The following is a 16,300-nucleotide window of genomic DNA, read 5'->3' on the forward strand; positions in this document are numbered from 1 at the left end:
GATCACGCTCTCCGCAACTGACGTGATAAGACCTTTAAACAGGTCAACATTCACAAGGCCGCAGGGCCAGAAGGATTACCAGGATGTGTACTGCGAGCATGCGCTGACCAACTGGCAAGAGTCTTCACTTACATTTTCTATAATGCCAACATGTTTCAAGCAGAACACCATAGTCCCTGTGCCCGCGAACACTAAGGTAACCTGCCTAAATGACTACCAACCCATAGCACTCATGTCGGTAGCCATGAAGTGCTTTGAACGGCTGGTCATGACTGTAATCAACACCATTATCCCAGCAACCCTAGACCCACTCCAATTTGCATACCGCCCTAACAGATCCACAGATGATGCAATCTCTATTGCACTCAACACTGCTCTCTCCCATCTGGACAAAAGGAACACCTATGTGAGAATGCTGTTCATTGACTACAGTTCAGCGTGCAACACCATAGTGCCCTCAAAGCTCATCAATAAGCTAAGGACCCTGGGACTAAACACCTCCCTCTGCAACTGGATCCTGGACTTCCTGATGGGCCGCCCCAGGTGGTGAGGGTAGGTAACAACACATCTGCCACGCTGATCCTCAACACTGGAGCTCCCTAGGGGTGCTTGCTCAGTCCCCTCCTGCACTCCCTGTTCACCCACGACTGCATGGCCAGGCACGACTCCAACACTATCATTAAGTTTGCAGACGACATAACAGTGGTAGGCCTGATCACCGACAACGACGAGACAGCCTATAGGGAGGAGGTCAGAGACCTGGTCGTGTGGTGCCAGGACAACAACCTCTCCCTCAACGTGATCAAGACAAAGGAGATGATTGTGGACTACAGGAAAAAGAGGACAGAGCACGCCTCTATTCTCATCGACGCGGCTGTAGTGGAGCAGGTTGAGAGCTTCAAGTTCCTTGGTGTCCACATCAACAACAAACTAACATGGTCCAAACACACCAAGGCAGTCATGAAGAGGGCACGACAAAACCTTTTCCCCCTCAGGAGACTGAAATGATTTGGCATGGGTCTTCAGATCCTCAAAAGGTTCTACAGCTGCACAGGAGACCCCCCCCCCCCCCTTTACACCGCTGCAACTCTCTGTTGTTATCATCTATACATAGTCACTTAATAATTCTACCTCCATGTACATACTACCTCAACTAACCGGTGCCCCCGCACATTGACTCTGTACCGGTACCCCCCTGTATATAGACTTGCTATTGTTATTTTACTGCTGCTCTTTAATTACTTGTTACTTTATTTCTTATTCTTATTCATATTTTTTATTAAACTGCATTGTTGTTTAGGGGCTCATAATTAAGCATTTCACTGTAAGTATCACTGTTGTATTTGGCGCATGTCACTAATACAATTGAATTTGATTTAATGATAATGCAGAGGATTTTCCCAAGGTTGCTGTTGACGTATATCTCACGTTAGTTATTGGGGTCAAATTTGTCTCCACTTTTGTGAATTGGGGTTATCAATCCTTGGTTCCAAATATTGGGGAAGATGCCTGAGCTGAGGATGATGTTAAAGAGTTTAAGTATAGCCAATTGTAATTTGAGGTGTGTATATTTTATAATGTCATGTAGGATACCATCAACACAACAGGCCTTTTTGGGTTGGAGGGTTTGTATTTAGTCCTGTAGTTCATTTAATGTAATTGGAGAATCCAGTGGGTTCTGGTAGTCTTTAATAGCTGATTCTAAAAATGTTTTTGCTGTTTGTTCTTTGTTATAGAGCCAAGAAGATTGGAGAAGTGGTTTATCCACACATCTCCGTTTTGGATAGATAACTCTTCGTGTTGTTGTTTGTTTAGAGAGTTTCAATTTCCCCAGAAGTGGTTAGATTCTATCTATTCTTCAATAACATTGAGCTGATTCCTGTCTTGCTGTTTCCGTAGTGTATTTCTGTGTTGTTTTAGTGATTCACCAGTGAAGGCTCAGGTTCTGTGTCTCTATATTTTTGGTTGGATAGGTTTCTCAATTTCTTAAGTTTTTGCATTGTTCATCAAACTATTTGTCATTGTTGTTAATTTTCTTAGGTTGTTTTTAGATTTGGTAGGGAAGCTGAAAGGTCAAACATACTGTTAAGATTTTCTACTGCCAAGTTTTGTCCAAGTTTACACCAATATTTTGTCCAGGAAGTTGTCTAAAAGGGATTGAATGTTGTTTCCTAATAGTTTTTTGGTAGGTTTACACACTGCTTTCCTTCCACCTACAACACGGCTTTTAATATTGTGCAGTTCCTTTGACTTTGATGCCTAATGAGTATTGCTCTCTCTCTCCCTCTCGTTTGCTTTCCCAACTGTTGAATAGCACAGCCTATCAGATGGAATCAGCCCTCCCCTGTTGTATAGAACAGCCTATCAGATGGAATCAGCCTCCCCTGTTGAATAGAACAGCCTATCAGATGGAATCAGCCCTCCCCTGTTGAATAGAACAGCCTATCAGATGGAATCAGCCCTCCCCTGTTGTATAGAACAGCCTATCAGATGGAATCAGCCCTCCCCTGTTGAATAGAACAGCCTATCAGATGGAATCAGCCCTCCCCTGTTGTATAGAACAGCCTATCAGATGGAATCAGCCCTCCCCTGTTGTATAGAACAGCCTATCAGATGGAATCAGCCCTCCCCTGTTGTATAGAACAGCCTATCAGATGGAATCAGCCCTCCCCTGTTGTATAGAACAGCCTATCAGATGGAATCAGCCCTCCCCTGTTGAATAGAACAGCCTATCAGATGGAATCAGCCCTCCCCTGTTGTATAGAACAGCCTATCAGATGGAATCAGCCCTCCCCCTTTCTTTCTTTCTTTCTTTCTTTCTTTCTTTCTTCAGTCTTAAAGCATGACAAATTATGAGGGAAAACAAAGTTAGACGCTGTTTTATGTCTGTTAATGTGATATAATGTGCTGTATTAATTCATGCCGACCTAAGAGAGAGAATGTGTGTGTAGACACATACACACAAATTAATTCACTAAGCTATCACATTAAACTATGACAGTAGGACCAGCAGTAGGGAGAGAAGGCGCCAAGGTAATGATCAGTGGATATATATATGGCATATATGTGACACATTTTTAATTAGATGTTAAAAGTGTGAAATGAACAAAACATGTAAGCGTTTTCACAGCAGAGCTACAGTATACAGATGCCTTTAAGGACGCATAGTCCATACATGATGCATAGCTACAACAGGGACACACATCTCTTAACAATATATAGCATGTTCTCATCTTTTATTATAAGGTCAAACATCCAGGGGCATAAAGCCTTATACTGTAAGGATATAAAGCTATACATGGTTATAACGCTATACATGGTTATAAAGCTATTTAGGGGTATTAAGCTATTTAGGGGTATTAAGCTATTTAAGGGGTATTAAGCTAATAGGGGTATTAAGCTATTTAGGAGTATTAAGCTAATAGGGGTATTAAGCTAATAGGGTTTATTAAGCTATTTAGGGATATTAAGCTATTTAAGGGGTATTAAGCTATATAGGGGAATAAAGCAATTTAGGAGTATAAAGCTACATACGGGTTTGAAGCTATATAGGGGTTTGAAGCTATATAGGGGTATGAAGCTATATAGGGGTATACACTAAAGCTATATAGGGGTTTGAAGCTATATAGGGGTATACACTAAAGCTACATACGGGTTTGAAGCTATATAGGGGTATACACTAAAGCTATATAGGGGTTTGAAGCTATATAGGGGTATACACTAAAGCTATATAGGGGTTTGAAGCTATATAGGGGTTTGAAGCTATATAGGGGTATGAAGCTATATAGGGGTATACACTAAAGCTATATAGGGGTTTGAAGCTATATAGGGGTTTGAAGCTATATAGGGGTTTGAAGCTATATAGGGGTTTGAAGCTGTATAGGGGTATACACTAAAGCAATATAGGGCTATACAGCTATTTTGGGGTATAAAGCTATATAGGGGTATGAAGCTACATAGGGGTATACAGTAAAGCAATATAGTGATACAAAGCTATATAGGGGTATGACGCTATTTAGGGTTTAAAGCTACATAGGGTTAAAACGCTACACAGGAGTATTAAGCTACACGGGGGTTTGACGCTACACGGGGGTATACAGCTACTTGGGGGTATACAGCTACTTGGGGGTATACAGCTACTTGGGGGTATACAGCTACTTGGGGGTATACAGCTACTTGGGGGTATACAGCTACTTGGGGGTATACAGCTACTTGGGGGTATACAGCTACTTGGGGGTATACAGCTACTTGGGGGTATACAGCTACTTGGGGGTATACAGCTACTTGGGGGTATACAGCTACTTGGGGGTATACAGCTACTTGGGGGTATACAGCTACTTGGGGGTATACAGCTACTTGGGGGTATACAGCTACTTGGGGGTATACAGCTACTTGGGGGTATACAGCTACTTGGGGGTATACAGCTACTTGGGGGTATACAGCTACTTGGGGGTATACAGCTACTTGGGGGTATACAGCTATTTAGGCGAATAAAACTATTTAGGAGTATAAAGCTACAACAGCTGGCAACAGCTCTGGTGGACATTCCTGCAGTCAGCATGCCAATTGCCCACTCCCTCAACACTTGAGACATCTGTGGCATTGTGGTGTGTGACTAAACTGAACATTTTAGAGTTGCCTTTAATTGTCCCCAGCACAAGGTGCACCTGTGTAATGATAATGCTGTTTAATCAGCTTCTTGATATGCATATCAAGCAGGAATGTTCACCAGAGCTGTTGCCAGATAATTACATGTGAATTTTTCTACCATAAGCCACCTCCAATATCATTTTAGAGAATTTGGCAGTACGTCCAACTGGCCTCACAATCGCAGACCATGTGTAACCACGCCAGCCCAGGACCTCCACATCCGGCTTCTTCACCTGCGGGTTCATTTGAGACCAGCCGCCCGGACAGCTGATGAAACTGTTGGTTTGTACAATCAAACAATTTCTGCACAAACTGTCAGAAACACTCTCCGGGAACCTAATCTGCTTGCTCGTCATCCTCACCAGGATCTTGACCTGACTGCAGTTAGTGAGCATTTCTCCTTAGCCACACCTAACAGGGACGTAAACAAATTCGTGCACAAAATTTGAGAGAAAAAATTACATTTCAGAAAAATTTCAGGTACGATCCAAACTTTTGAAGCAATGAGCCAAAACAAGAAAAAATGCTTCACAGTCCCAATAATTATGGAGGGCACTGTATAAAAAGTTGAAGTCAGAAGTTAATGACTCCAACCTACGTGTATGTTAAAACTTGTTTTTCAACCACTACACAAATGTATTGCTTACAAACTATAGTTTTGGAAAGTCGGTTAGGACATCTACTTTGTGCATATTTACAACAATTGTTTATTTCAGATTATTTCACTGTATCACAATTCCAGTGGGTCAGAAGTTTACATACACTAAGTTGACTGTGCCTTTAAAAAGCTTGGAAAATGTCACAAAATTATGTCATGGCTTTAGAAGCTTCTGATAGGCTATTTGACATTATTTAAGTCAATTGGAGGTGTACCTGTGGATGTATTTCAAGGCCTACCTTCAAACTCAGTGCCTCTTTGCTTGACATCATGGGAAAATCAAAAGAAATCAGCCAAGACCTCAGAAGAATTATTGTAGACCTCCACAAGTCTGGTTCATCCTAGGGAGCAATTTCCAAACGCCTGAAGGTACCACGTTCATCTGTACAATCAATAGTACACAAGTATAAACACCATGGGACCATGCAGCCGTCATACCGCTCAGGAAGGAGACGCGTTCTGTCTCCTAGAGATGAACGTACTTTGGTGTGAAAAGTGCACATCAATCCCAGAACAACAGCAAAGGACCTTGTGAAGATGCTGGAGGAAACGGGTACAAAAGTATCTATATCCACAGTAAAACGAGTCCTATATCGACATTACCTGAAAGGCTGCTCAGCAAGGAAGAAGACACTGCTCCAAAACCGCCATAGAAAAACAAGACTACGGTTTGCAACTGCACATGGGGACAAAGATTGTACTTTTTGGAGAAATGTCCTATGGTCTGATGAAACAAAAATAGAACTGTTTGGCCATAATGACCATCGTTATGTTTGGAGGTAAAAGGGGGAGGCTTGCTAGCTGAAGAACACCATCCCAACCGTGAAGCACGGCAGTGGCAGCATCATGTTGTGGGGGTGGTTTGCTTCACGAGGGACTGGTGCACTTCACAAAATAGATGGCATCATGAGGGAAGGAAAATTATGTGGATATATTGAAGCAACATCTCAAGACACCAGTCAGGAAGTTAAAGCTTGGTCGCAAATGGATCTTCCAAATGGACAAGGACCCCAAGCATACTTTCAAAGTTGTGTCAAAATGGCTTAATTAAGGACAACAAAGTCAAGGTATTGGAGTGGCCATCACAAAGCCCTGAGCTAAATCCTATAGAAAATGTGTGGGCAGAACTGAAAAAGCGTGTGCAAGCAAGGAGGCCTACAAACCTGACTCAGTTACATCAGCTCTGTCAGGAGGAATGGCCCAAAATTCACCCAACTTATTGTGGGAAGCTTGTGGAAGGCTACCTGAAACGCTTGACCCAAGTTAAACAATTTGAAGGCAATGCTACCAAATACTAATTGAGTGTATGTAAACTTCTGACCCACTGGGAATATGATGAAAGAAATAAAAGCTGAAATAAATCACTCTCTCTACTATTATTCTGACATTTCACATTCTTAAAATAAAGTGGTGATCCTAAATGACCTAAGACAGGGAATTTTTACTTGGATTAAATGTCAGGAATTGTGAAAAACTGAGTTTAAATGTATTTGGCTAAGGTGTAAGTAAACATCCGACTTCAACTGTACTGTAGGGTTATAAAGCTACATAGGGTTAAGGACATTGCAGTACTATTACTGTTATTAATACTTCACACACAGGTCTGGGCCGGGGGTGCGGTAAGACCGACATATCAACCTACACATGCTCAGCCTGCTGTTGCCGTGCCGTGCCCCCCCCCCCCCCCCCCGGACGCCGAGGGAGAACCACCCAAGCAACCAGGCATCATCCCATCACCACGACACCGGAGGTGGGCCGGTCAGGTGATGTAATGCGGAAGTAAAGACCTCATCACACACACGCCTCAATCAAACAGAATAGGAGATGCAGCCAGGTATTGATGGGTTTGTCTCTCTCATCCATTTAGCACCCCATGATGAACACTGAAATATTCATGTTCTCTCAAACACAGTCCTAGAACACACACACCCACGTGTTGACCCTCACAGACATCCATACGGCCAACATCCATACGGCCAACATCCATACGGCCATCATCCATACGGCCAACATCCATACGGCCATCATCCATACGGCCATCATCCATACGGCCATCATCCATACGGCCATCATCCATACGGCCAACATCCATACGGCCATCATCCATACGGCCAACATCCATCATCCATACGGCTATCATCCATACGGCCAACATCCATACGGCCAACATCCATACGGCCATCATCCATACGGCCATCATCCATACGGCCATCATCCATACGGCCAACATCCATACGGCCATCATCCATACGGCCATCATCCATACGGCCATCATCCATACGGCCATCATCCATTTGGCCATCATCCAACATCCATACGGCCATCATCCATACGGCCATCATCCATTTGGCCAACATCCATACGGCCAACATCCATACGGCCATCATCCATACGGCCAACATCCATACGGCCAACATCCATACGGCCATCATCCATACGGCCATCATCCATACGGCCATCATCCATACGGCCAACATCCATACGCCCAACATCCATACGGCCATCATCCATACGGCCATCATCCATACGGCCATCATCCATACGGCCATCATCCATACGGCCAACATCCATACGGCCAACATCCATACGGCCATCATCCATACGGCCATCATCCATACGGCCATCATCCATACGGCCAACATCCATACGGCCAACATCCATACGGCCAACATCCATACGGCCAACATCCATATGGCCAACATCCATACGGCCATCATCCATACGGCCAACATCCATACGGCCATCATCCATTTAGCACCCCAGGATGAACACTGAAATATTCATGTTCTCTCAAACACAGTCCTAAAACACACACACCCACGTGTTGACCCTCACAGACATCCATACGGCCAACATCAATACGGCCAACATCCATACGGCCATCATCCATACGGCCATCATCCATACGGCCAACATCCATACGGCCAACATCCATACGGCCAACATCCATACGGCCAACATCCATACGGCCATCATCCATACGGCCAACATCCAACCTCCAATGCACACACAGGTCAGACCTTCATATATGCAGACACTGAATAGTGTTTTCAGATCAATGGGAGCAGAGTGGGTCTGTGTGATGCTTGTTTAGAAAGGCCAGATAATATCACACAAACACACCACAGGCCAGCTACATACTCACTCTCTCTCCCTACCCCCCACTCACTCTCTTCTCCTCCTCCCACATCCTCTCCCCGTATTGCTCTCGCTGCCTCTCTCTCCCTACCCCCCCTCTCCCTCTCTTCTCTCTCCATCCCATTTCTCTCACTCTCCAACCTCTCCCCGTATGTCTCTCTCTGCCTGGCTCAACCCATCCCCCATCTATTTAGCTCTGCCTCTCTCCACCATCCTCTCGCTCCCCACACACCCCTCTCTCGCTGCCTCTCTTCTCAAACCCCCCCCCCCCCCCCCCCCCCCCCCCCCCCACCTCTCTCTCCAGTCTGATCTGTACGGTGGAAGTGGTTGGTCTACAGAGTAATCTAACTGCTCAGTCTGATCTGTAAGGTGGAAGTGGTTGGTCTACAGAGTAATCTAACTGGTCAGTCTGATCTGTACGGTGGAAGTGGTTGATCTACAGAGTAATCTAACTGGTCAGTCTGATCTGTAAGGTGGAAGTGGTTGGTCTACAGAGTAATCTAACTGGTCAGTCTGATCTGTAAGGTGGAAGTGGTTGGTCTACAGAGTAATCTAACTGGTCAGTCTGATCTGTACGGTGGAAGTGGTTAGTCTACAGAGTAATCTAACTGGTCAGTCTGATCTGTACGGTGGAAGTTGTTGGTCTACAGAGTAATCTAACTGGTCAGCATCATATCCCCCCAGTTGATCTGAACCACATGGATATGTCACTGGGAGGTCTCTGCTTCAAACACACTGCAGCTCTCCTATCCACCTTTACCTCACAAACCTGTCTGTGTGTGTACAGTAAATGTGTATACGTTACCTCGTAGAGCAGGCAGCCTAGCGACCAGATGTCAGATTTGAAGTTGTATCCATTTTCATGTATTCTCTCTGGAGACATGTAGTAGGGGGTGCCCACTGGAACAGACAGAGACACAGGGAGAGAGAGAGACACAGGGAGAGAGAGAGAGACACAGGGAGAGAGAGAGAGACACAGGGAGAGAGAGAGAGAGACACAGGGAGAGAGAGAGAGACACAGGGAGAGAGAGAGAGAGACACAGGGAGAGAGAGAGAGAGAGACAGGGAGAGAGCGAGAGAGAGACAGGGAGAGAGCGAGAGAGACACAGGGAGAGAGAGAGAGACACAGGGAGAGAGAGACACAGGGAGAGAGAGACACAGGGAGAGAGAGAGACACAGGGAGAGAGAGAGACACAGGGAGAGAGAGAGAGAGACACAGGGAGAGAGAGAGAGAGACACAGGGAGAGAGAGAGAGAGACACAGGGAGAGAGAGAGAGAGAGAGACACAGGGAGAGAGACACAGGGAGAGAGAGAGAGAGAGACACAGGGAGAGAGAGAGAGAGAGAGAGACACAGGGAGAGAGAGAGAGACACAGGGAGAGAGAGACACACAGGGAGAGAGAGACACACAGGGAGAGAGAGACACACAGGGAGAGAGAGAGAGAGAGAGAAACACAGGGAGAGAGAGACACAGGGAGAGAGAGACACAGGGAGAGAGAGAGAGACACAGGGAGAGAGAGAGAGACACAGGGAGAGAGAGACACAGGGAGAGAGAGAGAGACACAGGGAGAGAGAGAGAGACACAGGGAGAGAGAGACACACAGGGAGAGAGAGAGAGAGACAGGGAGAGAGAGACACACAGGGAGAGAGAGAGAGAGAGACAGGGAGAGAGAGACACAGGGAGAGAGAGAGACACAGGGAGAGAGGGACACACAGGGAGAGAGAGAGAGACACAGGGAGAGAGAGAGAGACACAGGGAGAGAGAGAGAGACACAGGGAGAGAGAGAGAGACACAGGGAGAGAGAGAGAGAGAGAGAGACAGGGAGAGAGAGAGAGAGAGACACACAGGGAGAGAGAGAGACAGGGAGAGAGAGAGAGACACAGGGAGAGAGAGAGAGAGAGAGAGAGAGAGAGAGAGAGAGAGAGAGACACAGAGAGAGAGAGAGAGAGACACAGGGAGAGAGAGAGAGACACAGGGAGAGAGAGAGAGACACAGGGAGAGAGAGAGACACAGGGAGAGAGAGAGACACAGGGAGAGAGAGAGACACAGGGAGAGAGAGAGACACAGGGAGAGAGAGAGACACAGGGAGAGAGAGACACAGGGAGAGAGAGAGACACAGGGAGAGAGAGAGACACAGGGAGAGAGAGAGACACAGGGAGAGAGAGACACAGGTCACACACAATATGACGTTTGAAATGTCTTTATTCTTACAGAACTTTTGTGTAAGTGTAATGTTTAGTGACCATTTTTATTGTTTATTTCACTTTAGTTTATTATCTACTTCACTTGATTTGTCAATGTTAACATATACTTCCCATACATATAAAGCCCTTAAATTGAAATTGAATTGAGAGAAAGTAAGAGACAGAGAGAGACAGAGAAATAACAGAGAGAACAGAGCGAGAGACAGCCATTACCCTGTTCCACCACTAACCTAGCTGTTCCAGCACACCACATATGTCCCAACACACACAACCTCAGAGACAGACATTACCCTGTTCCACCACTAACCTACCTGTTCCAGCACACCACATATGTCCCAACACACACAACCTCAGAGACAGCCATTACCCTGTTCCACCACTAACCTACCTGTTCCAGCACACCACATATGTCCCAACACACACAACCTCAGAGACAGCCATTACCCTGTTCCACCACTAACCTACCTGTTCCAGCACACCACATATGTCCCAACACACACAACCTCAGAGACAGCCATTACCCTGTTCCACCACTAACCTACCTGTTCCAGCACACCACATATGTCCCAACACACACAACCTCAGAGAGATAGACATCACACACAAACTACAAGTCCACCACATCACAACTCCAGTTCAGCCCTCATTACCATCATCATACCATTATCACTCCAGACCCCACAGTCAGACAGTACAATACCACGCTGGCTGGCCCGCTCCAGACCCCACAGTCAGACAGTACAATACCACGCTGGCTGGCCCGCTCCAGACCCCACAGTCAGACAGTACAATACCACGCTGGCTGGCCCGCTCCAGACCCCACAGTCAGACAGTACAATACCACGCTGGCTGGCCCGCTACAGACCCCACAGTCAGACAGTACAATACCACGCTGGCTGGCCCGCTCCAGACCCCACAGTCAGACAGTACAATACCACGCTGGCTGGCCCGCTACAGACCCCACAGTCAGACAGTACAATACCACGCTGGCTGGCCCGCTACAGACCCCACAGTCAGACAGTACAATACCACTCTGGCTGGCCCGCTCCAGACCCTACAGTCAGACAGTACAATACCACGCTGGCTGGCCCGCTCCAGACCCCACAGTCAGACAGTACAATACCACGCTGGCTGGCCCGCTCCAGACCCCACAGTCAGACAGTACAATACCACGCTGGCTGGCCTGCTCCACACCCCACAGTCAGACAGTACAATACCACGCTGGCTGGCCCGCTCCAGACCCCACAGTCAGACAGTACAATACCACGCTGGTTGGCCCGCTCCAGACCCCACAGTCAGACAGTACAATACCACGCTGGCTGGCCCGCTACAGACCTCACAGTCAGACAGTACAATACCACGCTGGTTGGCCTGCTCCAGACCTCACAGTCAGACAGTACAATACCACGCTGGCTGGCCCGCTCCAGACCCCACAGTCAGACAGTACAATACCACACTGGCTGGCCCGCTACAGACCCCACAGTCAGACAGTACAATACCACAGCTCCAGTCATGTACAGGGGCAAGCTGTAGTTCCACTGACCCACCACAGAGGGCCCTAGTGAGCCTGATAGGGGAGATAGCTGACAGATAGCGACAGATCCAGACAAATACTGGGGGTTGATCTAACACACACACACACACACACACACACACACACACACACACACACACACACACACACACACACACACACACACACACACTCATATTTTTAAATGGATGCATATTATAAATGTCTACTGCGGTATGTGTTGGGCACCAGTAACACGAGCTGTCGCCATTGGCTAATGGGGATCCTGATATATCAAATGGCATGATGGAAGCATAGTCTGAGACCTGTAAATATTGTACATATTTAGTTAATACGTGTCTTTTTTAAAATTGGTGTGTTTAATAACTGATTGAATTTTGATCGAATTTGAATAGTTGGCTTGACCAATTGAATGTCAGAAATGATGCCTGGTCGATTTGTTTGGTTGCTAAGGTAGTTAGCTATTCGTAGGAGGGCATCCTCGTAGTAAGGGGGACACTGGACTGACGTGTGTTGATGGGAGAGGGCATCCTCGTAGTAAGGGGGACACTGGACTGACGTGTGTTGATGGGAGAGGGCATCCTCGTAGTAAGGGGGACACTGGACTGACGTGTGGTGATGGGAGAGGGCATCCTCGTAGTAAGGGGGACACTGGACTGACGTGTGGTGATGGGAGAGGGAACCCTCATAGTAAGGGGGACACTGGACTGACGTGTGGTGATGGGAGAGGGCATCCTCGTAGTAAGGGGGACACTGGACTGATGTGTGGTGATGGGAGAGGGCATCCTCGTAGTAAGGGGGACACTAGACTGACGTGTGGTGATGGGAGAGGGCATCCTCGTAGTAAGGGGGACACTGGACTGACGTGTGGTGATGGGAGAGGGCATCCTCGTAGTAAGGGGGACACTGGACTGACGTGTGTTGATGGGAGAGGGCATCCTCGTAGTAAGGGGGACACTAGACTGACGTGTGGTGATGGGAGAGGGCATCCTCGTAGTAAGGGGGACACTGGACTGACGTGTGGTGATGGGAGAGGGCATCCTCGTAGTAAGGGGGACACTGGACTGACGTGTGGTGAGCTTTTAATGCTATATCGGCAGCAGAAGAAGCAACAACCAAGTGGGTCCTACACATCACTAGTGGAGTAGGCATCCAATGGCTAGAGAAGTCTGGAGAACAGCCGTCCCACTCGGCTGCCAGGTGAGACCTTCGCCCAGAGCAGAGAGCAGGTGAGACCTTCGCCCAGAGCAGGTGAGACCTTCGCCCAGAGCAGGTGAGACCTTCGCCCAGAGCAGAGAGCAGGTGAGACCTTCACCCAGAGCAGGTGAGACCTTCACCCAGAGCAAATGAGACCTTCACCCAGAGCAAACGAGACCTTCACCCAGAGCAAACGAGACCTTCACCCAGAGGAGGTGAGACCTTCACCCAGAGCAGGTGAGACCTTCACCCAGAGCAGGTGAGACCTTCACCCAGAGCAGGTGAGACCTTCACCCAGAGCAGGTGAGACCTTCACCCAGAGCAGGTGAGACCTTCACCCAGAGCAGGTGAGACCTTCACCCAGAGCAGGTGAGACCTTCACCCAGAGCAGGTGAGATCTTCACCCAGAGCAGGTGAGATCTTCACCCAGAGCAGGTGAGATCTTCACCCAGAGCAGGTGAGATCTTCACCCAGAGCAGGTGAGACCTTCACCCAGAGCAGAGAGCAGGTGCGATCTTTACCCAGAGCAGAAAGAAGGTGCGACCTTTACCCAGAGCAGAAAGCAGGTGAGACCTTCACCCAGAATAGGTGAGACATTCACCCAGAATAGGTGAGACCTTCACCCAGAGCAGGTGAGAACTTCGCCCAGAGCAGAGAGCAGGTGAGACCTTCACCCAGAGCAGGTGAGACCTTTACCCAGAGCAGAGAGCAGGTGAGGACTTCGCCCAGAGCAGGTGAGACCTTTACCCAGAGCAGAGAGCAGGTGAGGACTTCACCCAGAGCAGAGAGCAGGTGAGACCTTTACCCAGAGCAGAGAGCAGGTGAGACCTTCACCCAGAGCAGGTGAGACCTTCACCCAGAGCAGAGAGCAGGTGAGACCTTCACCCAGAGCAGAGAACAGGTGAGGACTTCACCCAGAGCAGAGAGCAGGTGAGACCTTCACCCAGAGCAGGTGAGACCTTCACCCAGAGCAGGTGAGACCTTCACCCAGAGCAGGTGAGACCTTCACCCAGAGCAGGTGAGACCTTTACCCAGAGCAGGTGAGACCTTCACCCAGAGCAGGTGAGACCTTCACCCAGAGCAGGTGAGACCTTCACCCAGAGCAGGTGAGACCTTCACCCAGAGCAGGTGAGACCTTCACCCAGAGCAGAGAGCAGGTGAGACCTTCACCCAGAGCAGAGAGCAGGTGAGACCTTCACCCAGAGCAGAGAGCAGGTGAGACCTTCACCCAGAGCAGAGAGCAGGTGAGACCTTCACCCAGAGCAGAGAGCAGGTGAGACCTTCACCCAGAGCAGAGAGCAGGTGAGACCTTCACCCAGAGCAGGCACGATCCGAAGCTGGCGACTAAACTTCACTCTTCATATTTTTGTCTTCTTCTTTAACTTTTATATTATATATATATATTTTTTTTAATCAACTGCGATTCAGCTTTTAGCTGTGAACGTGTCTAAATAATAATACAAACTAGATATAAATTAGTTTGAATAAACCCATGACGTGGAATATTATAAGAGTTTACAGCATAGGTATCTGTGCAGAAATAAAAGTGCACTTTTTTTGGGGGGATGTTTTTTAATTGTGATGTGAAAACATTTCTTCATCTCTAAATGTCAGGTCTGCATAATAAAGTGTGCCCTCCAATTCTAAAAATAATCCTTCACTTCCAACATCAACTAGAGAGAGAGGCGGGGTCAGAGAGAGAGGGAGAGAGAGAGAGGCGGGGGTCAGAGAGAGAGGGAGAGAGAGGCGGGGTTAAGAGAGAGAGGGAGAGAGAGGCGGGGTCAGAGAGAGAGGGAGAGAGAGAGAGGCGGGGTCAGAGAGAGAGGGAGAGAGAGGCGGGGTCAGAGAGAGAGAGAGAGAGAGAGAGAGAGAGAGAGAAAGATCGAGAACGAACATGATGAGAGAGAGTCGGAGTCAGAGAGAGAGAGAGAGAGAGAGAGAGAGAGAGAGAGAGAGAGAGAGGCGGGGTCAGAGAGAGAGAGAGAGAGAGAGAGAGAGAGAGAGAGTCGGAGTCAGAGAGAGAGAGAGAGGCGGGGTCAGAGAGAGAGGGAGAGAGAGGCGGGGTCAGAGAGAGAGGAGAGAGAGAGAGAGAGAGAGAGAGAGAGAGAGAGAGAGAGAGAGAGAGAGTCGGAGTCAGAGAGAGAGAGAGAGAGAGAGAGAGAGAGAGAGAGAGGCGGGGTCAGAGAGAGAGAGAGAGGCGGGGTCAGAGAGAGAGAGAGAGAGAGAGAGAGAGAGGCGGGGTCAGAGAGAGAGGGAGAGAGAGGCGGGGTCAGAGAGAGAGGGAGAGAGAGGCGGGGTCAGAGAGAGAGGGAGAGAGAGGCGGGGTCAGAGAGAGAGGGAGAGAGAGGCAGGGTCAGAGAGAGAGGGAGAGAGAGAGAGAGAGAGAGAGTCGGAGTCAGAGAGAGAGAGAGAGAGGCGGGGTCAGAGAGAGAGGGAGAGAGAGAGGCGGGGTCAGAGAGAGAGGGAGAGAGAGAGGCGGGGTCAGGAGAGAGAGGGAGAGAGAGGCGGGGTCAGAGAGAGAGAGAGAGAGAGAGTCGGAGTCAGAGAGAGAGCGAGAGAGAGAGAGATGAGAGAGAGAGAGAGAGAGAGAGAGAGAGAGGAGAGAGAGAGAGAGAGAGAGAGAGAGAGAGTCGGAGTCAGAGTCAGAGAGAGAGAGAGAGAGAGGCGGGGTAAGAGAGAGAGGGAGAGAGAGGCGGGGTCAGAGAGAGAGAGAGTCGGAGTCAGAGAGAGAGAGGAGAGAGAGAGAGAGAGAGAGAGAGAGAGAGAGAGGCGGGCGGTCAGAGAGAGAGAGAGAGAGGCGGGGTCAGAGAGAGAGGGAGAGAGAGGCGGGGTCAGAGGAGAGAGGGAGAGAGAGGCGGGGTCAGAGAGAGAGGGAGAGAGAGGCGGGGGTCAGAGAGAGAGGGAGAGAGAGGCGGGGTC

The 16,300-nt window shown here is 48.4% G+C and overlaps 1 protein-coding gene across 5 annotated transcripts in view; it reads right to left on the reverse strand.

Moving 5' to 3' along the window:
• nek7 (NIMA-related kinase 7) overlaps positions 1–16,300 on the reverse strand; it is a 171,228-nt gene that overhangs the window by 25,982 nt on the left and 128,946 nt on the right. For all 5 annotated transcript variants that reach the window (XR_008761896.1, XR_008761895.1, XM_055943709.1 and 2 more), the window contains one exon: positions 9,252–9,346. Coding sequence is in view for 3 of the 5 variants with exons in the window: in XM_055943709.1 (XP_055799684.1) it covers positions 9,252–9,346 (95 nt within the window). In the remaining 2 variants the exon portion in view is untranslated. The remainder of the gene's footprint in view (positions 1–9,251; positions 9,347–16,300) is intronic.

This window comes from Salvelinus fontinalis, chromosome 14 (genome assembly GCF_029448725.1).
Source record: "Salvelinus fontinalis isolate EN_2023a chromosome 14, ASM2944872v1, whole genome shotgun sequence".
Lineage (NCBI taxonomy): Eukaryota > Metazoa > Chordata > Actinopteri > Salmoniformes > Salmonidae > Salvelinus > Salvelinus fontinalis.